This window comes from Rhineura floridana, chromosome 3, assembly GCF_030035675.1.
Source record: "Rhineura floridana isolate rRhiFlo1 chromosome 3, rRhiFlo1.hap2, whole genome shotgun sequence".
In the NCBI taxonomy this organism is placed as follows: domain Eukaryota; kingdom Metazoa; phylum Chordata; class Lepidosauria; order Squamata; family Rhineuridae; genus Rhineura; species Rhineura floridana.
The window spans coordinates 147,829,565-147,853,961 of record NC_084482.1 but is presented as its reverse complement, the minus strand read 5'-3'; the positions used below and the strand labels follow the sequence as shown (position 1 = coordinate 147,853,961).

The 24,397-nt window shown below is 41.7% G+C and overlaps 1 protein-coding gene across 1 annotated transcript in view; it reads left to right on the top strand.

Moving 5' to 3' along the window:
• The window catches only part of ERC2 (ELKS/RAB6-interacting/CAST family member 2), an 872,358-nt gene that overhangs the window by 145,228 nt on the left and 702,733 nt on the right, over positions 1–24,397 (top strand). Inside the window, exon 3 of the mRNA XM_061622017.1 lies at positions 18,396–18,812. Within this exon, the coding sequence (XP_061478001.1) occupies positions 18,396–18,812 (417 nt within the window). The remainder of the gene's footprint in view (positions 1–18,395; positions 18,813–24,397) is intronic.

The window sequence follows — 24,397 nt, the reverse complement described above, 5'->3', positions numbered from 1 at the left end:
ACCCAGGCTACCTCAGCCAGCTGGCTTATGTATCCCTCCAAAGAGGGACAGGTGATGGAAATTAGTCACAGCTGATTAGGTACCTGGGACCTGGTCCTGCAGGAGGCACATCTGCCAGGCAGCAGTCCCACTGGGAAGGGTGGTGGAGGTGGTGTTCCAACAGCAGCAGCAACAGCAGGCTCTCCTTCCCTGGGTGGCGATGTTCTCCTTCTTCCTGCAGGCACTGGGTCTTCCAGGCCACCTCAGCCAGCCGGCTTATGTATCCCTCCAAAGAGGGACAGGAGATGGACATTAGTCACAGCTGGCTGGGTACCTGGGACCTGGTCCTGCAGGAGGCACGTCTGCCAGGCAGCAGTCCCACTGGGAAGGGTGGTGGAGGTGGTGATCCAACAGCAGCAGCAACAGCAGGCTCTCCTTCCCTGGGTGGCGATGTTCTCCTTCTTCCTGCAGGCACTGGGTCTTCCAGGCCACCTCAGCCAGCCGGCTTATGTATCCCTCCAAAGAGGGACAGGTGATGGAAATTAGTCACAGCTGGCTGGGTACCTGGGACCCGGTCCTGCAGGAGGCCTACTTCATGGATTTTTCAAAAACTGAGATGGCGCTTTTCCAGTGATCAACCCTCCCTACTAATCTAGTCTGTTTTATTACCTCAGAATGAAACAGCTTTTCCAAATGGTCATGTTCGCTTTTGGGGTGTCCTAAAGGTTGTGGTTGGAACTACTGCAGCTTTGCTATTCATCCTTTAAAAAAAAATTTTTTTACAGTCTAACAGAATAGATTGACAGACATTCCAGAGGATTTGAATGGAAAGTGATTATATTGTTGTGTGCCACCTCAATCTCTGAGTGGTGTGAAACTTCCAGGGGTGCCAGTGCTTACTTAGGGTTTGGTTTCCTTGGAAAGAAGGTTAGCAAAGACTATGCTGTCTTTATGATATGTAGTTTATTTACACACTTTCACAGCCTGAGCATAAGATGGAGGGGTTCAAAGCATCAGCAGTCCAATAGATCTTTCTTTTCTATCAGGCTTATAGGAGGCATCCTGAAGCCATGACGCAGAGAGCAGGCCTCCCTACCTGCCTCTAGTTCCCAGCCTTTCCTCTGACTAAACAAAAAACACAAGTCTCTCTTTGGCCCTGGGTGGGGGGGCTCTCCTGAAGAGTTTCAATAACAATAGGATCTCATGGGCACTTGACAGACTCATTAGCACACCTGGCCACTCTATTAGATAAACAAAGGAGAATCATCTGACCAGCGGAGCATGTTTCTCAGCTGCAGAGCCCACCTCCAGGTGCAGGGTCCCAAATCAGAGGCTGAAAGGGGACTCAGGGACATCATCTATCTCAACCCCCAAAACCCATAGCAATATATTGCAATTACTAAAGTTTTTACGAAGGTTTTTGGTCTGACTGGGAAAGAAAAAATAGGTTCTTCAGTCTTGAGAATGTTCTTTTGAAAAAAAGTTATTTTGGCTCACATGAAGTAGCAGAAATTTGCTGCAGACTGCTATATGTGTTGCTTTGTTTCTGATATGCCAGCAGTGAACGTTCCTCATTTAGGGCAACTGGAGCATTTTCCTATTAGAATTCTGGGTCCACTGTACAATGTTTGCATGCTTCTATTTTAGTTCGAGAGAGTGGAGAACTCACTTCCCAACTTCTTTCAGTCTTCTCAAATCAGTAACTCTGCTCTTTTAAACTCTGTTTTGTTATGTGCCTTCAAGTCGATTACGACTTATGGCGACCTAGTGACCTCCAATAGCATCTGTCATGAACCACCCTGTTCAGATCTTCTAAGTTTGGATGCATCTTAGTCTGGCGTCTCAGTTTTAACCATTCTGCCTTGGGTGCCCCTGCTAGGAGTCTACCCCTGATACAGGGGTGATCTTTAGCTGGCCCTTGATACTCAGGAGACACGAGCGGGGATTTGAACTCACAGATTCTGGACTCCCAGTCAGGCTCTCCTCCCCACTGTGCTATACCCACTGTATAGCAGTAATAATTAATAGTGCTTTAAATGAAATGAAAAGTGGTATGGTATATGCATTTAAAACGTTATTATTATTATTAGTATTGGTTTTTAATAATTATTTAATTATTATATTTTTAAGATGTCTTGTTTTAATATATTTTAAAGTTTGTTTTTAAGATGTTTTAGAGTGTTTTGTTTGCCAGCTTGGGCTCCTTCTGGGATGAAGGGTGGGATATAATAATAATAATAAGAAGAAGAAGAAGAAGAAGAAGAAGAACAAACAACAACAAATTTATATAACACTTTTCCTTTCAGTTAAGGCACAATTGATATAACAGTCCACACTGGACCAGCTAGCCCTGCAGTTGTGTTCAAGTAAAAGCACCACAAACCAGGTATTTAAAAAGATGGATGACAATGTAGAAAGGCTGCCATGCAACAAATTGACAACAGTATCATTCTCCATTAGCATGGGAATAAATGAATGATGGCAATTCCAGAAAAAAAACACCAGCCACTGCAGAAGACAAATGTTATTAACAACAATAAAAAGTGTTGACGTGTGTGTGTTGTTGCGTGAAACAGCATACATTACGTTGAAGTTAAGTTGAGCAAGAAACTTCTTCAGAGCATTAGAGCATGTTAAGAGTCTTTATTAAGACATTATGGCCAAAGGCTTAAGAGTAAATACATGTAGTTTCTTCAGTCACCCCCCCTTCTGGTACATCTCTCTCCAAAGGTACACAGAAGACAACCTCTCAGTTCAGAGGCAATACACAGAAAAAGACCAGCCTCACAGTTCAGAGGCAATATTCAGAAGACCCAACTTACAGACTCTGTTAGAACTTTCCCAGTTGCTATCTCACGTTACCATGACAACCGCTGGCCTTGGATGTCTGCTCACTCTCAGGCCAAGAGATAACAGTTACTTCTCCAAACTTGCAGGCTTTATGGAAAACAATTAGAGACAGTAATGCCCATGGGTCACAGCCCAACACCTTTGTCACTGGGGTCCTGGTGAGGTCCTTCTTCACAGTAGTAGAGTGGACCTGTAGATTTTTCATTGACAGGAGGCATCCCTGTTGCCTCTTTTCTTCCATGTCCCCCATTCCATTTCAACAATATAAATTAATTAAGCCGTTTTGATATCATACCAAAGTATTTCATGGCTTGGGTCCAAAGGTCTGTTGTGTGAACAGAAAGGTATTACTTCCTGGGCAGTGCCACTCCACCATACCCTACCAGTTTCTGCATCCCATTGCAGCTGCCTGTGCCCCCTCCCACACTGTTCCTGAGGGCCTCTCAGCACTCAAAAGTAGGGTTGCCATATTGCCCAGTTAGCCGGGTTTTACCCGGATTCTTTGCATGCCACCTGGTGCCCGGCTAGCCCCTTAGGTGGCCTGGATTCTCAGGTTTAATTTTAAAAAAAAGTTTCTAGGTGGTCCGGTTCTCGAGATATACATAAAAACGTCAGCCGCCCCCCAGACTGTTAAATCTTTCTTTAAACAGTACTGTATACAGTACTATAGCACTTCGTAGCTTTAACCCTGCCCGTTCAGGATTGCAGCCAATCAGTGAAGCCAGGATTGTGTTTCTGTTTCATTGACCTGAGGCAGTGTCTAGAAAACAAAATGGTGGTTCCCCCCCCCCCGTTTATCTGAAAATCTCATAAATTGGGTAAGTATATACATTTCAGTTTCTTATTTATTTATTTATTTATTTATTTATTATTTTGATTTATATACCGCCCATTAGCAAAAATAGCTCTCAGGACTCTTGTGTGCAGGAGTCAGATCTTGGGCAGTGTTTTGAAAATCTTCCCAATACTTGCTTTTTGTAAAAGCAATGCTAATCCCATATGCCCAGAGTAAATCCCATTGAATTTAATAGGACTTACTTTTGAGTAGACATGGTTATGAATGTGCTGAAAATCAATGGGACTTTGGAGTGAATGTAAAAAAGAATTGTGTTTGTGTTGTAACTCTTTCTGCCCCCCCCTCCAGTCCTATTTTAAAGCAAGTAGGCAGGGCTTACTTAGGTATTACAGTTTTTATTCTGTAGGAAAGTAATACTGATTTTTTAAAAACTAATACTGATTTTTTCTGCAATAACCAACTGGTTTGACAATAAACTATTATATGGGCTGTATGTATTTATACATCTGCAGTGTGTGCATGTGCGTGTATGGAGTCTTTCCAACACCCCTGTGAGGTAGGGTTGGAAACCAAGGCAGCTCACAACAAGAAATAAAGCCATTTAAAATCCAATAACCATAAAAACAAGTATAAACAGTTGCAAAACAGCGTAAAGTGGCATGATTCGGAATTTTGGGTTGTGTGAATGAAGTTGCTTATCACTTGAGGTTGCATTTCTGTCTCTGTTTGAGTGAGCCCCACTGAATACACTGGGACTTGCTTCTGAATAAATAAACCTAGGATTGCACTATAAATATCTTTACAGTTTGTGTAAATAATAAATATATTTGATAGTCATGCTTATATAAATATTTCTTCATTTATCATATTTTTGGTTTTTGGTTAGGAATCCTGACTGGTTGTGAGATGCTTAGTTTTCTGCCTTACTCATAGGAATCCTGTTGTGGTTGGTATGGTATTGCATTTAAGAAATCATGGTACGAAATGGTCTGAATCAGTATAAGGCAGATTCCTTGGTTCCTAAAAGTAGGAAGAGACTCAAGGGCCACAGTGACTCCAACATTTATTTATTTTTATTTACAACATTTATATACCACTTTATTGAAAAAACCTCAAAGCGGTTTACAGAAAGAATTAAAACAATAAAATTATTGGCAAAAGCGTTAAGGACAGATACTTAAAAACATTCAAAATAATAAAATGAACAATCAGTTAAAAACAGATTTAAAAACACAACAGCTTCTACATGCCTGGAGAGGCTTGCCTCAAGAAAACTGATTTTAGCAGGTGCTGAAAAGAGGCGTCTGCCTAATGTCAATAGGCAAAGAGTTCCAAAGCGTAGGTGCTGCCACTTTACAGGACTGATTTCTTACAAGAGCAGAACAAGTACTATGTGGCACCCATAACATGGAAAGCAGAACTTGAACTTGGCCTGGTAGCAAATCAGCAACCAATGCAGATTTCAGAGCAGAGGTATTATGTGCTGCTAGGATCTCACTCATGTCAGCAATTGTGCTGCAGCATTCTGCATTAACTGTAGTCCCCAGGTCAGGTTGTGCTGCATGGGGATTTCTGTGACCTTGGCTGACTGGCTGCTAGGATTTTTTTAGTTTGGGTTTTTGCTTATGAATCCTGACTGGTTGTAGGATGCTGAGTTTTCTGCCTTACTCATAGGAATCTTGTTGTGGTTTGTATGGTATTACATTTACGAAAGTGATACTGCCTTTTGTGTTGTTTTTTTCCTATTTGCATTTCACTTATCTTTAACCTCACTCCGTTACAGCCATAGAAGCAACAGCAGCATATGCAAGATAATTAACTCCCATTAGTGATAAGAGCAAGAATTTATAATTATTTCAATTAAAACAAGAGGCTTATCAGTACTTTGAAGAGGACCAGATATTTATTTTCTTTCTGAGCCCAGGACTGGGTCTTTCATGATGCCTGGGGGGGGGGGAGCAGGAGAGTAGTCGATAAGACAGACATCCTGGCATTGGTAATCTAATTAGCAAGGTATGTGTGGGGTTGTTGCACACTTCCAGGCCCAGTTTCATTTTGAGTATGGAGGTGGAACCTGTGTAGATGTGGTTGATCAAAGGGAGAAGAAATTTTGAGTTAAGCAAAGCTCTGCTTTTATAAAACCTAAGAAACATACAGATACTTTGAATGTCTGAGTGCCTGCACCAGTGGAATACTGGAGGAACTTGTAAAACTTGCTGCAACAGTATTTAGAACTGAGCATGTGGTGTGAAAGACTCCTTTTTCTAACATTTTGGCTTCTTGTTTTTCTCCACCCACCACACCTTTGAAATATATCGTATATGGTTAACCGTACTGCTGCCCTGACTTTCTTTATGTTTGTTACTATTTTGTGTTTTTATTATGTTTTTATATTGATTGTGTATTTTTATTGTTTTTATTATATTTGTAAGCTGTGCTGAGCTCTGTTTTTAACAGCAGAAGGGCAGGATATAAATCCTCTTAATCAATCAATGAATATTCCATAGTGTTGGAAACTAGTCTAGGCATTTAAGGCTGAAAATGTTGCCTTTAAAAAAAGATTTCTCACATTTTCCCCAGTTTTTGGTGGTAATTCCTAGGCACAAAAACAAAACAACTGGACAATCCAAATATTAATATGCAAATATTTGCATAATATGTAAATTACCCTGCCCGGATATGCGGAACTGGAATATGGCAACCCTACTCAAAAGGAGCTTTTTGGGGCACAGGGGATTGCCTGTAGCTATGGGGGAAGAGCTAGGAAAGCCCAACTGCATGAGCAGAGTTGGCCATGAGCTTCTCTGAATCCAACTAGGTATCTTTTTTTTAAAGTGAGTAGAGGTACACTTTTAATTGCTATGTAAATAACAACAAGAAGTACAGAAATAATAATCCCAAGGAGTGCATTTTGTTTTGCTTTTTTTCAGGCAAGGAAAAGCTAGGGAATATGTAATCTAAATTCATGTCCTTTGATATATCCATTGTTTAGCAATCCTATCCAGGGGATTCTCCCGCTCCCTGCTTGCTATTTAGAGGCTTGAATGAGTTCCTTAGTGTTCTGTTCAAGGCCTAGTTACTGCTGGGATTTAAAAAAAAATGCTGGGGATTCCGTTCTGGGAATAATTGCCTGCAGTGAACTCTGCAAATCAGCTTCGGCGAACTTTTTGTAGACAAGACCCATTTAGGAATCCAAACTCAGGTGTGAACACTTCAGCTGGCTTTTTGTTCATGGGAAGAATCATGTGAGAATGTGAGGAGTCAGGCTTTTTGGAATCCAAATAGAATGGCTCTCTGAAGAAAGAATATTGGTATCTTTAGTTGCAAGGAGGATAGAGAATAGCTGACGTAGTGAAAAGGCAGAATGTAAGACACTGTGTGTTTGATGGAGTAATGTTTTCTTATTTATTTATTTATTATTTATTTAATTTACCTTCCTCTTTCAACAAGGCTTTTAAGCAGAGACCTTATCCCAGTCTGTGTCTGTGTTGGAATTGCCTTTTAAGATGATTTTAAACCTTTTTAAAGATGTCTTGAAACCTTTAAAAAAACATTTTTAAAGATACTTTGTTTTAATATGTTGTTAAAGATGTTTTGGTTTTAATATATTTTAAAGTCTTTTTAAAGTGTTTTTAGTGCCTTTGTTTGCTGCCCTGGGCTCCTCTTGGGAGGAAGGGCAGGATATAAATTTAATAAATAAATAAATAAATAATAAATTTATGTGTTAGATTTATATCACACCCTTCTTCCCAGTAGGAGCCCAGGGCTGCTATCCTCTATCTTCTGTCTTCTAGATTCTTCTATCCAGTAATGTTCTGATTATAATTTTGAAGCATGAATGCTAAAGGAAAAAAAACCAAATTTGTTTTATTTAGTAAAATGATCAGTAAACAGATTAAGATCTTTCATTTTAACTTTTCTACTCTATTTATTATAGTTATTTAATTTATTTAAATTATGTGTATCCCTGGGATATTTATATTCCAGCATAAAACTTCCAGTCAATTTGTGTAGATATACTATTTCATTGGACTTATATTCAAAAAACATTTTATTTCATGTCATATATTGAGAACTAAGAGGAATAAGAGGAGGTGTAAACTGGTATTTAAACACATTTACTTGAAAGTAAGTGGAACTGTTAGCCTTATCCAAATTTCTAGGAGTTAAATCTCTCAGATATACAGCCACAACAGCGGCTGTATACTATAGTCAGCATGCATTCCGCAGTGTTAAATTGAAAATACCCCTGTGCCATTCTGATCCTTCCCATAAGATCATTTCAAAACAAAACCTTACAAAACTTATAGTCCTGAACTTAGAAACGCTTGCTTAACAACCCTTTGAATTTTCATAGTGATACACAAAACAGTCTGAGAGAATCGAGAGTTCAAAGTATAAAAAGAGAGAGAGAAAAACCAGAGACCCTTTGGACTTTTTTCTGTCAGAGTTCTCATAATCTGTTGAAATTCATTAAAAATCAGCCATGGTCACAGAGGACCTGTAATCCTATTACTGACCTTGCCCCAGACTCTGACCTTCATCTTCTGCAGTTTAAAAGTTAAAAAAAATGCCTGGCTGATTTTTAATTAATTTAAGAAATTTTGGCTTGAACTCAATGATAATGTTGGGCATGCTCAGTAAGAACCAACTGTCAGTGTTCTAAAACCAGACTCCCAGCTGCTGGGCTTGCCTAATCAGGGGGCCACATCCACACCAGACTTTGATTTCACTGGAGGCAGTCAAGGCTTCCCCCAAAGAATCCTGGGAAGTGTAGTTTGTGAAGTGTGCTGAGAGGAGACTCCTATTCCCCTGATAGAGCTCCAGTGTCCAGAGTGGTTTAACAGTCAGCTGCTCTGACTGAAGCTCTGTGAGAGGAACAGAGCAACTCTCAGCACCCCTCACTAACTACACTTCCCAGGATTCTTTGGGAGAAGCCATGACTGTCCAAAGTAAAATAAAGGTCTGGTGTGGATGTGGCCAGAGACAGATTTGGTTTAAATTTGTGTGGGAGGCTACATGTGCCTGCTGTAGAATAAAAGGTGGGAGAAACACTGAAAAAAAATGATACTGTTCACAATGTATTCCTTTTGGAAAGGAAAGGGGCTTCCCCCCTGCCAAGTGCCCGCCCATCTAATCTCCTCCCCTCTCCCTCCTTCTCATTCCTGCTTTCCTCCTCCTCCCTCCCATCCCCCACGTCAGTTTCACCTATCCTAAGCATGATTGCACATGAGTAAATCCCACTGAACTCAAAAAGCATGGAAATGATCAAACCTGCCCTCCTCCTCCTTCCTATCCCCCCTTCTTGCCCCTTCCCTCTCCCTTCCTTCACACCTCATTTCCCCTCCCCATCCCCTTCCAATCCCCTCCTCCTCCCTCCTCCTCCGCCTTTCCCTCCACTCCTCCCCCCACGGTCAGTTTTACCTATCCTAGGACTATGACCTGGGAGACCAGGGTTCAAATCCCCACACAGTCATGAAGCTCATTGGGTGACCTTGGGCCAGTCACTGCCTCTCAGCCTCAGAGGAAGGCAATGATAAACCAACTCTAGACCGCTTACCATGAACACCCTATCTTTAGGGTCACCATAAGTCGGGATCGACTTGAAGGCAGTCCATTTCCATTTTCAAACATGATTGCACTGAAATAAATGCCATTGAAATAAATAAGCATGCAAATGATCAAACCTGCCCTCCCCTGCTCCTCCCTCCCATCACCTCCCTTTTACCCCTTCCCTCCCCCTTCCTTCATCCCTCCTCCCTCCCCTTCCAATCCCCTCCCTCCCCTTCCTTCTGCTCCCCTCTCCCCCTTCTTCCTTCCCTCTACTCTCCCCTCCCCTTCCTCCTCCCCCATGGTCAGTTTTACCTACCCTAGCCATGATGGCACAGGAGTAAATCACATTAAACTCAATAAGCATGCAAATGATCAGACCTGCCTTTCCCATCTTTCCCCTCTCCTCTCCCTTCCTCCTCCCTTCTTCCTCCCCTCCCCTCTTCCTTCATCTTCCTCCCTTGCCCACTCCAGGCTTCCCTCCCCATGGTCAGTTTTACCTATCCTAAGCATAATTGCAGGGGAGTAAATCCCACCGAACTCAATAAGCATGCAAATGATCAGTCTATTCTCAGCAAACTTGCACAGGATCCTGTTTCTTACTTCCCGGATTAAAAAGCAGGGAAATGCTCAGAGGCACATGTTACCATATTCTTCCAAGCTATACAGGAAGTGGATTGGACTGTGAAAGACCAACCCAAATTGTGTTTGCATTTTGACAAATTTGTAGGGCAGTCCAATATCTCAGAGAGGAGGTCAGGTGTCCTGCTCCCCTGGTGCATTCATTGGAGCTGCCCAATTTCCCTGCTTTTTAAAGTTTGATAGAAATATCTGTTGGCTATAGGTGCATTCTTAAACCGCAAGGTTTTTTTCCTGTTAGTGAATCTACTTTGAATCCAGTTCACTTGCAATTAAATACACATGCATGAACATTAACAGACAAATAAAATGTGGCAGGGCTATTATTCACAGGTTATACTCACATATACTGTAGGGAAAGGGATTGCCTGTTACTAGAAGTAAGACAGGAATAGAGATACGTGACTGGAGCAGTTGACTGAGGGAAGGTAAAGCATAGTAGTGGTGGGAATAGTTTAGCATCCCTCTCATATACACGTTGTTAAGATAAAACCTTTTATGTAAATGGGGTAGATTATGTGAAAAGAAATGTGTTTTTGCCACTGTTGCATCTAATTTGCCCGTCAAGTACCAACTAGCTCACAGCTTGTTGGTTTTCCTGCTGCAGGAGGTGGGGCTTATTTTAAATTGTTAAGGATTATAACATTTATCATAGGACACTGATGTCACTTGGACATAGTGCTAAACTGTGATTTAGCATTATGTGAATGAGTCTCAGGCTCTTGCACTCTCCCTCCTCCAACATGACTGCAAGGGGATCAGAAGCTTTTACTATCTTTTTTCACTAACTTCCATTTATTGTGATGTTTGAACCTAGACAACTGTAGTTAATCTTGACTATGGGTTAAGGAAACAAGACATCTTCAAATCATGGTTAATGATCCAGATTTTCCCTAAATCAGGGTTGGGGAACCTGTGTCCCTCTAGGTATTGTTTGACTACAACTGCCATCACCCCTGACTATTGGCCATGCTAGCTGGGGCTGATGGAAGCTGTAGTCTAATAGCCTCTGGAAGGACACAGGTTTCCCACTCTTATATGGTTTCTGGTTTGGACATAAAGTAAACCACAGCTCACTGAAAACAGAAGCAAAAGCTTCTAGCATGTGAGCCCGAGGCATAACACTCAACCATGGTTTTAGCATTATATCCAGAACAGATCAGTGTGTAAAGAACATATTATAAATTCACCAGGCTATCGCCATTTTCACTGGTGAAATGTTGGAGATGTAAATAAATCTAACTGAAAGTTAATGACTTGATAGCATAGAACAGAATTAAATCTGGTGTCTATTTTCCTTGCAGACCTTTAGCTGTAATATTACCCTTTCCTGAACTTAGAAAAGGTTTCCTGTTCCTGCCCATTATTTGTCTATTGTTTCTTTCTTGGTTGGTAGGCTGTATTTTGAGCTTTGCTGCATCTCATTGTGTTAATCTAATAGGCCAAAAGGGCCAGAAACTACCTAGTTCTCACAGGATGCTTCCAGATGGGCAGCACCTATCCAGCCAATGCTCTGCCTTTGTAGGAATTGCAGTTGATTTTCCACACTTCAAGAGGTGTCGCACTTGTTTAAAAACTGTGCATCTCACTCTGTTCATCCAAACAGTGGGCGTGACATAGCTATGTGGGCAGCATTGCCCCCCCTTTCCCCTACTCCTCATGGTCACTTTTATTCTGAGCTATTGCTTTAACAAATTGTTTCCTGAAGTTATTTCTCCAAAGGGATTAGGGAGAGCACCAGTCGAAACTGATAAACTGTGTGTCAATTTTCCCTCCCTCTGTCTTGCCGTTTTTATCAACTTGTTCACACACAATCGTCTCCCAACATGTGAAGTTACAGTTTTAGTTCATTCATTCCTCCTCCTCTCAGCACCATCTAAGCACTGTGTTTTGGGTGTGTGTTTTTACAGTTTGTTTTTTAATTAGCACAAAGTCACCAACTTTTTTTAATTTAAGAAAATGATTGCACTATTACACTAAAGTGAAATTTCAGAAATTAAATTAAACCACTTTAAAAAGAGTGTTTGCAGCAGGGATGGAGAAGCTGTGGCTTTCCAGATGTTGTTGGACTCCAGCTCCCATCAGCCCCAGCCAGTGTGCAGAGAGGACGGAAGTAGCCCAACAATATATGGAGGGGTGCAGGTTCCAGATCATTGAACTAGGAAGATGAGTTTATCCAGGCAGTTGGGTTTAAGCAGAGAAACTCTTTGCAGAATGGGAACGATAATGATAAAACATTTATTATAGTGTAACCCACTTGACATGATAGAAGTGTATAAAATTATGCATGGCTTTGAGAAAGTGGATAGAGAAAAGTTCTTCTCCCTCTCTCATAATACTAGAACTCGTGGACATTCAAAGAAGCTGAATGTTGGAAGATTCAGGACAGACAAAAGGAAGTACTTCTTTACTCAGCGCATAGTTAAACTATGGAATTTGCTCCCACAAGATGCAGTAATGGCCACCAGCTTGGATGGCTTTAAAAGAAGATTAGACAAATTCATGGAGGACAGGGCTATCAATGGCTACTAGCCATGATGGCTGTGCTCTGCCACCCTAGTCAGAGGCAGCATGCTTCTGAAAACCAGTTGCCGGAAGCCTCAGGAGGGGAGAGTGTTCTTGCACTCGGGTCCTGCTTGCGGGCTTCCCCCAGGCACCTGGTTGGCCACTGTGAGAACAGGATGCTGGACTAGATGGGCCACTGGCCTGATCCAGCAGGCTCTTCTTATGTTCTTATGTTCTTACTTGTGTATGTCCCTTTAACAAGCTTGCCCATGCTCAGTGGGAGAGGTGAGGCAGGAAGTAGCCTACATTATGGACATTGAATTTATTACCTCAGAGGAGTTATGTTATGGTGGCAGGCCAGCTCCAGACACGCTTGGATGAGACCGATTATCTGGATCCATTTCAGTCGGGTTTCAGGTCTGGTTTTAGCACGGAAACAGCCTTGGTCGCCCTGTATGATGATCTCTGTCAGGAGAGAGACAGGGGAGTGTGACTCTGTTTATTCTTCTTGATCTCTCAGCGGCTTTCGATACCATCGACCATGGTATCCTTCTGGGGAGACTAGCTGAGTTGGGAGTGGGAGGGACTGCATGGCGGTGGTTCCACTCCTATTTGGCAGGTCGCCTCCAGAAGGTGGTGCATGGGGAACATTACTCGGCACCCTGGACTCTGCAGTATGGGGTTCCGCAGGGGTCAGTTCTGTCCCCCATGCTGTTCAACATCTACATGAAACCATTGGGTGTGGTCATCCAGAGCTTTGGAGTGCGTTGCCATCAGAATGCTGATGACCCACAGCTCTATTTCTCCTTTTCATCATCTTCAGGTGAGGCTGTCAATATGCTGAACCAGTGCCTGGCTGAGACAATGGACTGGATGAGGGCTAATAAACTGAGGCTCAATCCAGACAAGACTGCTAGTGGATGGTACTTTTGACCGGATGGTGGAAGTTCAATCTGTCCTGGATGGGGTTACACTCCCCCTCAAGGAGCAGGTTTGTAGCTTAGGGGTTCTCCTAGAACCATCTCTATCACTTGAGGCTCAGGTAGCCTCGGTGGCATGGAGTGCTTTCTACCAACTTCGGTTGATGGCCCAGCTACACCCCTATCTGGACAGGGATAACCTGGCTTCAGTTGTCCATGCTCTGGTAACCTCCAAGCTAGATTACTGCAATGAGCTCTATGTGGGGCTGCCTTTGAAGACGGTTCGGAAGCTGTAGCTTGTGGAAAATGCAGTGGCCAGATTGGTAACAAGGCCCAGACGGTCCGAACATATTAAACTGATTCTGGCCCGCTTGCATTGGCTGCCTGTATGTTTCCGAGCTTGATTCAAGGTGCTGGTTTTAACCTATAAAGCCTTACATGGGACCACAATACCTGATGGAACACCTCTCCCGACATGAACCCACCCGTACACTACGCTCCACATCCAAGGCCCTCCTCTGAGTGGCTACTTGGAGGGAAGCTGGGAGTCTGGCAACAAGGGAGAGGGCCTTCTCAGTGGTGGCCTCCAAATTATGGAATGATCTACCTGACGAGGTGTGCCTTGCGCCAACACTGTTATCTTTTCGGCGCCAGGTCAAGCCTTTCCTCTTCTCCTAGGCATTTTAGCGTGTTTTTAAATTGCTTTTTAAAAATGTGTTTTTAAATGTATATATATTTTAAATGTTTTTAATTGTTGTAAACCGTCCAGAGAGCTTCGGCTATGGGATGGTATAGAAATGCAATAATAAATAAATAAATATTATGGTATATTTCTAGGCCACCTTTTGGCTGAAAACGCTCCCAAGGCAGGTTACACACAAATAGAAAAACACAGATGCAAAATACAAATAAAAACAATACAATTTACAAAAATTCAAGCCAACAAAATCCTAGCTTTTCTAAAAAGCAACAACAGCTAAAAACCAAAAGCATTCATCTTCCTGGTAAAGGACAGTCCCCAGAAAAATGTCACTAAGAGCAGGGGTGAGGGGGCAAAGTAGGTAGACAAGCTTGCCCGTTGATGGTCCCAGCACAGTCTCACCGCTGCAGCAGCAGTTGGGATGATGCCTGTAGGCCCTTGGAAGCAGGGCCTGTAATTATTTTGCTGATACCCATCTGAGGTGGAAGAGAAGCAGCAATTTTGCTCTGTTGCTGTCAGCTAAATTAGCAAGACCCAGCTAGAGGAACAGAGTGACTGTGTGGTGACAGCTAATAGCTTGGGGGGGGGACGGGGCGGACGGACTATGCTTTTGTATGAAAAATCTTTGTATATGACATTTAGATAAAACATTGTTTGTGTTTTATGGTTAAGAAATAAATGCTATTTGTCTCTGTCACTGGCTTTGCTGTGAGTCCCTTCAGAGACCCCGAATAAAGATTTTCGACTATATGTAAAAACATTAGGGATCAACCCGAAGTATTTACAATAGTGTTTAGCCAATTTATATGTAATGGGAAAGGAAGGGACTTTGCTCCATCAGGAGCTTTCTCTTCCCCCCACCCCGCTTGCTCTGGAGGCTGGAGAAGGACAGGGCATTCTGAGCTTTCTAGACCTGTGGTGGGGGAACAGGTGCTTAACTTCACAGCAGCACCGGGTTGTAGAGGAGTCTGCAAAGTGGAGAAAGGTCTTCCTGCTTTCCAAGCTTTCCTGTGGCAAAATACAAGATAGAGCCTGCATGCATTTCTCCTGCCTCTGGATAAAAGCCTTGCAAGTCTCTCCAGCTTCCTGCAGTACTAAAACACCTCCTCCCCAAGCTCTAGGTATTTCATTGCCTCCCTCATAATTACTCTTTTCCTTGTGCACTGTAGGCAGGGCCAGCTCCAGGTTTCTGGGGACAGCTGGGCACAGTGGCCCCTTGTCCCCAAGGCACCACCACCTTAACACCTTATGCACCCCTTTCCCTACCATAATTCTCCATCTTGTAGCTTTTTCCATTCATCTTGTACCTCTTTTCTCTCTCGCATCCCATACCCATGCCCCTTATTTTCCTGCTTACCCCATAACCTTTCCCTTTCTCTTTACACCCTCATACCCCAAATACCCGTTCTTTCTGTCTCATACACACACTCACCAGCCACACTTGCTACTTGCCCCTCCTTTTTCTTCATCCCAGCCATATCCCATACCCCCATTTTTCTTACTTACTCACTCACTCACCAGCCTCTCCCACCCCCATATCCATCACTTTCTTTTCATGTCCCATGCCCATTTTTGTTTCTATCTCTGTCTCACCAATCCCTCATACCCCTCCATTTTCCCGCACCCCAATTCCTCCTCTCCCATGCCATTTTTCTTTCTCTGCCCCTCCTGCCTCACACCCACACTTTCTTTCTTGCTCCAACCCCTACTACTACCCCAGCGCTCCTGCTCCTTGTTCTCCCCTCAACACCTCTCACTTTTGCCTCACCTCCATGCCCTTCCCCCATTCTGTCACACCTTCTATCACAGAACCCTCTAGGGCTCTCCTTCACTGCACGCCCCCACCTGGTGGGGGCTGCCACTACCGCTCTTGCTGTGCTTGGTGGGCTGCAGGAGCTGCCAGCGTGTGGCAGGTCTCTGAAGTGGGAAAAGAGAGGTGAGATGGAAGGAGGCTTTCATTGCACACCAAAGAAGGAGGCGCCGCTGCTGCTTGGCATAACTCAAGTGAGTGAGTGATGCGAGGTGAAGGGGGTGCGCACTCACTAATGTTATGTGAGGCAGCAGCAGCACCAACAGATGTGCCTCTTCCTTCCCAGGTATTCAAGTGAAAGCCTTCTTGCTTCCCACGCATCCTTTCCTGCCTCGCCTGCCAGCAACTCCTGCAGGAGAAGAGGCACTGCTGCTGTTGCCGCTTTCTGGCATGAGTGAGCAAGTGCCCATACCTTTTGCCTCGCATTGCTCACTTGCTTGAGTTGCACCAGGCAGCACTGGCAGGCCCCCACAGCAACTAAGATGGGTGGCAGGAAGAGGTGACCAGGTCCAGTGCTGGTGGTGGTGAGGTGCCCCTGTGAGCTTATGGGCCCTTGGCCAGTGCCCAACCTGGCCACCTGCTAGCACTGGGCTTGACTGTAAGATTATTGATTTTTAAGGAGGGAACAGAGCCTTTTCCTACCTTGCTCCCTTCCCTTCCAATCAGATATGGAGATAGGGCTTAGCCCCTAACATGTCATGGCAAAAGTCAAAACCAGCTAGTGGCAAGGGCCATCCCCATCTGCGGAGAGTGTGCTGCTCTTCTGGACTTTAACCAAAAGTGAGTGAATTAAGTGTGGCGATTCCACACTGATGCTTAGCATTGTGAAGCACTCCAACATTCCATTGGTTGCTTTCTTCCCCTTTCTCCGTATTAATGGGGATTCTGAGGGGGTAGAGATGTTCCTCAACAACCATAGATGGATGCTCTCTGTGTAGATTATTTGAAGCATATACAAATGAACTAGGGCATTGGGAAAAGCTAAATAGGCCCTGTTGTTGTACTTGCTCCCAACCATCACATATTCAAAGTCTTGGGAATGCATAGGAGCCTACAGGTATGTATATTCTGATCTGTACCATGAAAAAACATAGTAGAGCACCTTTCAAACATTCTAATTAACTCAGGTGTCTGTGAGTATGGGGTGGGTGAGCCTGTGCATATGCCAAGTTCCAGGTGCAATGTGACGGGTTAACATGGAGACTTACTACACTCCTCTTAGCACCAGGCAGCAAGAAAAAGATGGTTAAGAGTATGCTGTAAGAAAAGAAATAATCTTGAAGATTAGCAGTGAGAATTATGATAACCTGAAGTAAGAGTATAAATGGATGCTTTGTAAAATGTTGCTAAATATAACACATGGCAGAGCACTCTTGGAACTGTATCAATCCAGAATGCAGTCGGTGACAAGTTTGAAATCTCCCTGCACATGAGAGAAAAGGCTAAGCTAGAACTCTTGCTAGCATTCCATGTGAAGAGAATATATTGTGGAACATTCAGTCCTTCAATTTTGTACTCTCACCTGTATTTTGAGGTGGTGCTGTCCAAGGAAGCGGTACCATCTTGTTATTGTTGCTCTCGTTTGAGGACTGGAAACACAATGAACCATGGTTTGGATCCAAAGATGTATTTCTAGGTGCAGAAGGTGCTCATGTAAGGGCTGTTCTGCACCTTGTGCTAGAATGCTGAATGAAAAATAAAATCCAAAGATGCTGTTGTAGTTGCACAATCTCACAAGCACAATAACTGCTATTATAAATCCACCAAGGTTTGAGGTTTTTCACTAGTACTTGCAGGGGTAATTCTTTTGTTTGCTCACTTTTTTTATTCAAACAAAGTTCTTCCTGTCCTTCCTACAAGAGTATAGCTTTAACTGCTTGTGGTGTGTGTGCATGTGTGCATGTGTGCAAATACTGTAAAATTGTGACTGTATTGTATAAAGCAATAATGTTTTATTTTCTGTTGATAGTACTTTATGTTAAATGTAGTCCTTTCTGTTGAATATCCTTTGCTTGCACCTAAACTTTATGTTGATTTTGCTTCATTTTTTTTCATTTCCCATGCTATTCAGTTTTTGGATGCCAGGAGAACAAAGGTTTGTTCACTCTTTGCAGTCAATTTGTTTAGAAAATGCAATATTGCTTAACGTGTGATCTTTTATCTGCTTGTTATAGATAGAGCAATCCAGCTTTCTAAACTAACTGGATCATAGTTTTCATTAGCAGTATCATTTAACTGATTCCCTTATTTTCATACCAAGTGATCAGCACTAATAATTTGCACAGTTGCATTGTACGAAGATGCAGACTTCATGTCTACCCCCCCCCAACTGAATATTCAGGCTTGTTGGATACAGTGTTTGCTAGTGGAAGTGTTTCTCTTTGACATTTACATTTTTACTGATATTCTTTTCACTTTTGTTGTTCACTAATATTGGTACCTGTAACTGGCACTGTCTCTCTGTGTCCATTTGCATCCATCTTTTCATGGTTTCTAACAGCAGCCAAGGAGCTTCATTACAAATAACATCGCTTGCACACCACTAGAGTTTCACCACTAATTTTATTAATGATTATTAATTATTGTGGTGTATTTTTATAGCTCAGTTGAATAAATCTCCACTCAGATATTCCTTTTACATTGCAGCATCTTCAGTTAACTATTCAGGCACTCCAAGATGAGCTTCGGACCCAGAGAGACCTTAACCATCTCCTTCAACAAGAAAGTGGAAACCGGGGTGCTGAGCATTTTACCATTGAGCTTACAGAGGAAAATTTTCGAAGGCTTCAAGCTGAACATGACAGACAGGCAAAAGAGTTGTTTCTCTTGAGGAAAACCTTGGAAGAAATGGAGCTGAGAATTGAAACCCAGAAACAGACCCTGAATGCCAGAGACGAATCCATCAAAAAGCTTCTAGAAATGTTGCAGAGCAAAGGGTTGCCGTCCAAAGGGATGGACGATGACAATGAAAGAACGCGAAGGATGGCTGAGGCTGAATCTCAGGTTAATCATTTAGAAGTGATTTTAGACCAGAAGGAGAAAGAAAACATCCATCTTAGAGAGGTAAGGAAAGCACATTCATTTTTAAGAATATTCAGTTAAATACTTTTGTTTCATAATTTGAAATTAAAATAGTAATAGCAAGCAGTTATCCTTCTTTCCTTAACACTTCTTTCAAATAATCCCAGTTCACCAATCTCCTTGTTGCATGGCATAATGAATAGGTTCGAAAATAGGCTATTTGGCAGTGTCCCTTTAACTTCTGACTTGCAATTCTATGGAAATCAAATTACATCATTAAAATAGTACTGGTTAATAAAATGCTAACAATCCCAACACATTTTATGTCACATAATGTAGATTTGTTAGTTTAAGGCTAATTCGGGTTGGAATGGTGGGTATGTTTTGGTCCCTGTGTGTCATATAGTAGTAGTAGTAGTAGTAGTAGTTTCATTTGTATACCGCCCCATAGCCAAAGCACTCTGGGCAGTTTACAACAATATGTTGTAATCACTTCACCAAATGTAGCCTATTTCTCGCATTAAAACACTGGTTACAATCCAGCAAAGCACACGCAAAGCAGTCAAAGGCAGAGCTGCACTCAGAACTCTTTTTTATTTATTTTATTTTATAAATAAAATCTCTAAGCAGTTTTCAAGAAAACCATTTTTTTTTTTAGAAAGCTCAGATTCCTGCATGTCAGCTATTTGGTGGGAGCTGACTGCAACCCCCCCCCCGTTCCTCCTTCCAAACACTGCTTGGTGGGATTTCAAAAAATGCTTTTTTTAAAAAGGGTTTAACACCTTCAACTCCATCAGCCAGATTGGGGATGAAGAAAGGCAATTGTACATAATTCTCATTTCCAATGCATGCGCTTCTCCCAGAATGAGGCTCATCCATTGCACTCCAGGTATGCTGACCCCTGCGATTTCCCCAAATGTGGGAAACTCAACTGCATAATCCCTACATTCCAGGTAGGGATGTTTGTGTGATATGTGGAAGTAGGGATGGGGTAGGAATCTGGTTGTTGTGAACTCTCCTGATCTGATCCAATCCGAAGTGAACTCACCTGATTTGATCTACTTGGACCAATGTGGGGATTGGGACAGGTGTTTGGTCCAGAATCTGTGCATTGTCAGATTTGCATTTGAGGCAGTCCAAGGGCTGCCTCTCTGTTCTATGAAGTAATTTCATTTGCCTAACCACAGCTAACTAGCAGTGCATGGGGCTCCTGCTGTCACATGTATTGAAATCAGTGTCACAAGTCCTGCTAGCAGACATGGCTTTTGATAATATGCCATCACTCTCAGGAGGAATTTAACTTTTTTTAATGTACATTTTACGTATTTTATATTCAATTCTCCCTAAGACTCTAAGGTAGAATTGAATGTACAGTATGTAAAATGAACATAAAATACATTCAATTTCACTGAAAGCAATGGCATGCCATCGAGACTTAGCACTCCCAGTGGAACTTGCTACATTGAGAGATTTCAATGCGTGCGGCAGCAGGAGCCGTACACCCTAGTTAGCTGCTCTTAGGCAGCTGAAATTACTGTTTAAAAACAAGAAAAGATGGAGGCAGCCCTCAGACCACCTCGTATGCACTCATAACTCAGACCTTTTAATGTTTCTTTTTAAATTTGTATTCAAATAAATCTGTGCATATGTTTAAGGATATCTACAGATCTGATCTTAAAAACCTGCATGGAAGTGGTATGGAACCTGTCCCATGATGAACGTGTCCAACACAGATTTTATCCTTGGGCCTATCCCTAGGTGGAGACCTCCTTCTGCATACTTATGGACTGAGCCATCTGTCTATACCAGACAGTTTTGAGATTACTTGCTTAGTTGTTATAAATTTAATTTTTCATGCCAACCTTCATTTTTGCAAGTGTTAGCATTTAGATAAAATCATATAGGATTGTGTAGGTATAGAATATGAAAAAGTATGGCATGCTATAGACAGTGTCATGCAATAGAGCTTGAGATACCTCTCATACGAATATTGAACGTTGATACTAGAGTTGGTTGTTTTTAAGGATAAGGAATCAAATACGTTCTGTCAAAATCTGATTTTAGCACATTTATTTATTTTATTTATTATTACATTTATATCCCATATTTCCTCCAAGGAGCTCAAGGTGGTGTGCATGGTTGTTCTCTCCCTCCATTTTATCCTTACAACCACGCTGTGAGGTAGGTAAAGCTGAGAGGCTATGGCTGGCCCAAGGTCATCCAGCAAGCTTCATGGCTGAGTGGGGATTTGAACCCTGATTTCTCAGATCCTAGTCTAACACTCTAACCACTACACCACATTGGGTCTCATTATAAAAGGACAACTGCTGGTAGTAATTGTTGCCTCTTTTCATGGGGCAAAATCTTTAACAGATGTTGTCAGAGTTGATAGTGGAGAAGAGAGACCAAAAAGAAAACTTTTAGCTATTTGATTTCTCTCTCAGTTTATTTCAGTGCAACATGTTACCTGTCAGAATTGGAGATGGGCAAGCAACATTCAGGCTGGCCTTTTTTCATTCAGGGGTAAGATCGATCACAGGTTGCTTCATTCAGGTTGTTGTTATAGCTTCATTTGATGTGAACGTATGAAAGTGATCTCTGATGTTATGACAAATAATCATGGATTGGATCATTGCTTTTCCTCTTCACAAGAGCCAATTGGACAGCCGTTGGAGACTAACACTTACATGAAATGTGTGAACTCTTGACTCTAAAAGTGACAACAGTATTCCCGCTTACTAGGAAATAGTACAGAGAAAGCCTCAGTTTAATGTACTTTCTAGAAAGTAGTGGGTTTTTTTAGATTTTTCAAGCTGTTTTTAATATTTTATTGCTGTTTTTCTACAATGGTTGTTAGCTGCCCTGGGAGTCCTTTGTGACCAAAATGAAGGCTAAGAAATGTTGTAAACAAACACTAGTTTTGGAAAGAATTCTAAAACTTGTGAAGTGAGCAGAATGATCAAACAAAAACAGTGGCATCAGGAGTATTTGGATAATGTTAAAGAATTTATACATTTGCATTTCATGAAGTGTAGGCTGCTGCATGTTGTGAAAGAAGAAGGAAACAGATTGAGTGAAGAAAAAGACACTCATTTTCTTGAATTTCCATTGCCTTTCATTTGGACAAATCACTTTGTTTATGCTTCCCTGAGTTTCACTATTTGTAAAATGAACACATGCCAGTTTCACATGGTCTTACTATTTGCAAGGCTTCTCAGATAGTCATGGCCGTTTTCCTCCCCACACACTGCATTGTGAGTTAGTTTTAAACCAGCTTTTTTGGCGTGGAGGTGGAGTCAAAATGAGCCTGTATCATCTTGTTTGCTTCTCTGCCATCTCTTTTATGAGCATGAACATAATGGCTGATCTGTGGCCCACAGGAAGAATCCCTATTCTGGGCAGATCCAGATGTTACTTTTTTCTGGTAGTGGCCAATGGGAAACTTGCTCTTTCCTTTCCTTTTTCATGGAATATATATGTGAATCAGGAGCAGAGTTTTTCTTAGTTTGGGTGCTGGAGCCATATGTTTCTTGTTCCCACTCTCCTTGCAAGTTCACAGAGATGAAAGTAGTCCTTTGCATCTGCCATAAATGCAAAAATATATTTTCTGACTCAATCCTAATCTGACATCCAAATACTTGCTGTGCTTAGCCTTAGGCCGTTTCCTCTTCTTTAGTTTTTCATAGCTGGTATAGAAGTATTTGGCAACATAGTTGATAAAGGGTGGGTTCAGCTATCTAGTCTTTTCTCCATTGTGTAGACACGTCTAGACCAATATTATAACTAAACCCTAAAGTGGTATTCATATGCTAACAGTATATTCTAAATTATTTCTCTTCTGCTCATATAGAGGCTGCTTCCTTTCTTATTTTATCATGTTTTGCAAGGCAACTTATAAACAGAGGAGTAAAACAACAGAAGAACAAAAAAAATGTCCATGTCATAATATTTTTTTCATTGCAACAGAGTTGGGTGACTCTTTTGGCACAGCTGCCTACTTTTCAGATGGTTTCCTCTTGGTTGGATTGCTTAGCAGTGGCATGCCCCGTGGTTTGTTGATTTTGTTAAATGTTTCCAACAATTTAGCAAGCAAACATTGTATCAAGCAGGACACTTTTTAAATCTGATGATTAGTTTTATAATAGAAAACCTTTTTCAGCCCAAGGGCTGCATTCCCTTCTGGGCAACCTTCCAGTGGCTGCGTGCCAGTAGTGCAAGGGCACAGAGGGGAAAAAATAGTCAGAGCAACAGACATGAATGTTATCTTTGTACAGTACCCTATTTTCTACAAACACTCACATACCCCTCTCTATTCCCTCATCCAGGCAAGCGAGAAGTTTCATCAGAGTTCAGCAAAATATTCCAGCAAGGCAGAAACACTCAAGGAGGCTGCAAAGAAGGACCAATTAGGGATGTGGCCCAAGGAGAGGGCATGTGACTGGGCAGGGATGTGGCTTGGAGAGATTTCTGAGGGCCAGATAGAGAGGCCTGGAGGGCCGAATTTGGCCTCTGGGCCTGAAGTTCCCCGACCCCGTTTTGTTGCATTGATATTTTTAGCAGGAAAGAGTTGTGTCTTCACTTAATGGATTTTTTTTAAAAAGCCAATAAATAAATAAATAAATAACTCAGCTGTCTTAGTAGTGTGTCCAAATAATAATAATAATGATAATGATAATACTAATAAATGACAGGATTAACATGATCCAATAATTTCAGTTTAAAAATAACAATATGAATTTTTTTATTTGTTACATTTCTGTCACCCTTCAAAGCATTCACACTGATAATGTGTCCTCACAGACTCTGTGAGGTAAGTTAGACTGGTCAATAAAGGCCTTCTCAAAGCCACTCCGTAAGATTCATAGCTAAGTGGGAATGTCAATTTAGGTTTCCCACATCCAAACCCAGCACTCGGTTAAAAGGTTTAAATGCAAACCACAGCATAGGAATTCCTGTTACAAAACATCAGATGGCTGACTTTTGTTTCTTAAATATACTTACCACATCTCTTTTCTAGTTTTTTTAAATTGTCCGTAAGAGTCAGAGAACCTTAGTGAATATGGTGGGGTTTTTTCATTATGTGGAAATCTAGCACAGATGATAGGTATTGCTTTTTCTTAAACATAGTGACCACACATGCTTTGCCCTAGGTACCATTAAGTATTTTTTATTATTGCTATTAAAATCTTGCCTTCGGCAAAGTCTCACTAAATCTCTAGTAAAATCTAATGTTAAAATTCCAGCAAGTACTTTATATATACATATACTCTCACACACTGTCTCTGTATATATTCTTTACATATTTTATTCATTTTCACTAAAATCAGGATCTGATATCATAATTCTATGTAATTTTTAATCCTTCTTTATATGAACATGTAAAGAAGGACAATGGTATGTGACTGTGCATGCATGCATGCATCTCTCTCTCTCTCTAAATAAATAAATACAAATAAATACAATACAATACAAATAAATACAATTATTTAAGTTGAGAAAATCTTTGTGTTGACCTTTGAAAATGGGCAGCTTAAATACTTAAATGATGAAGATTGATAATAGAACTTTATTGCATGGTTTTTAGATGTTATTAATGGAGTAAAGTTCCTTCTTCCATAGAACAGATG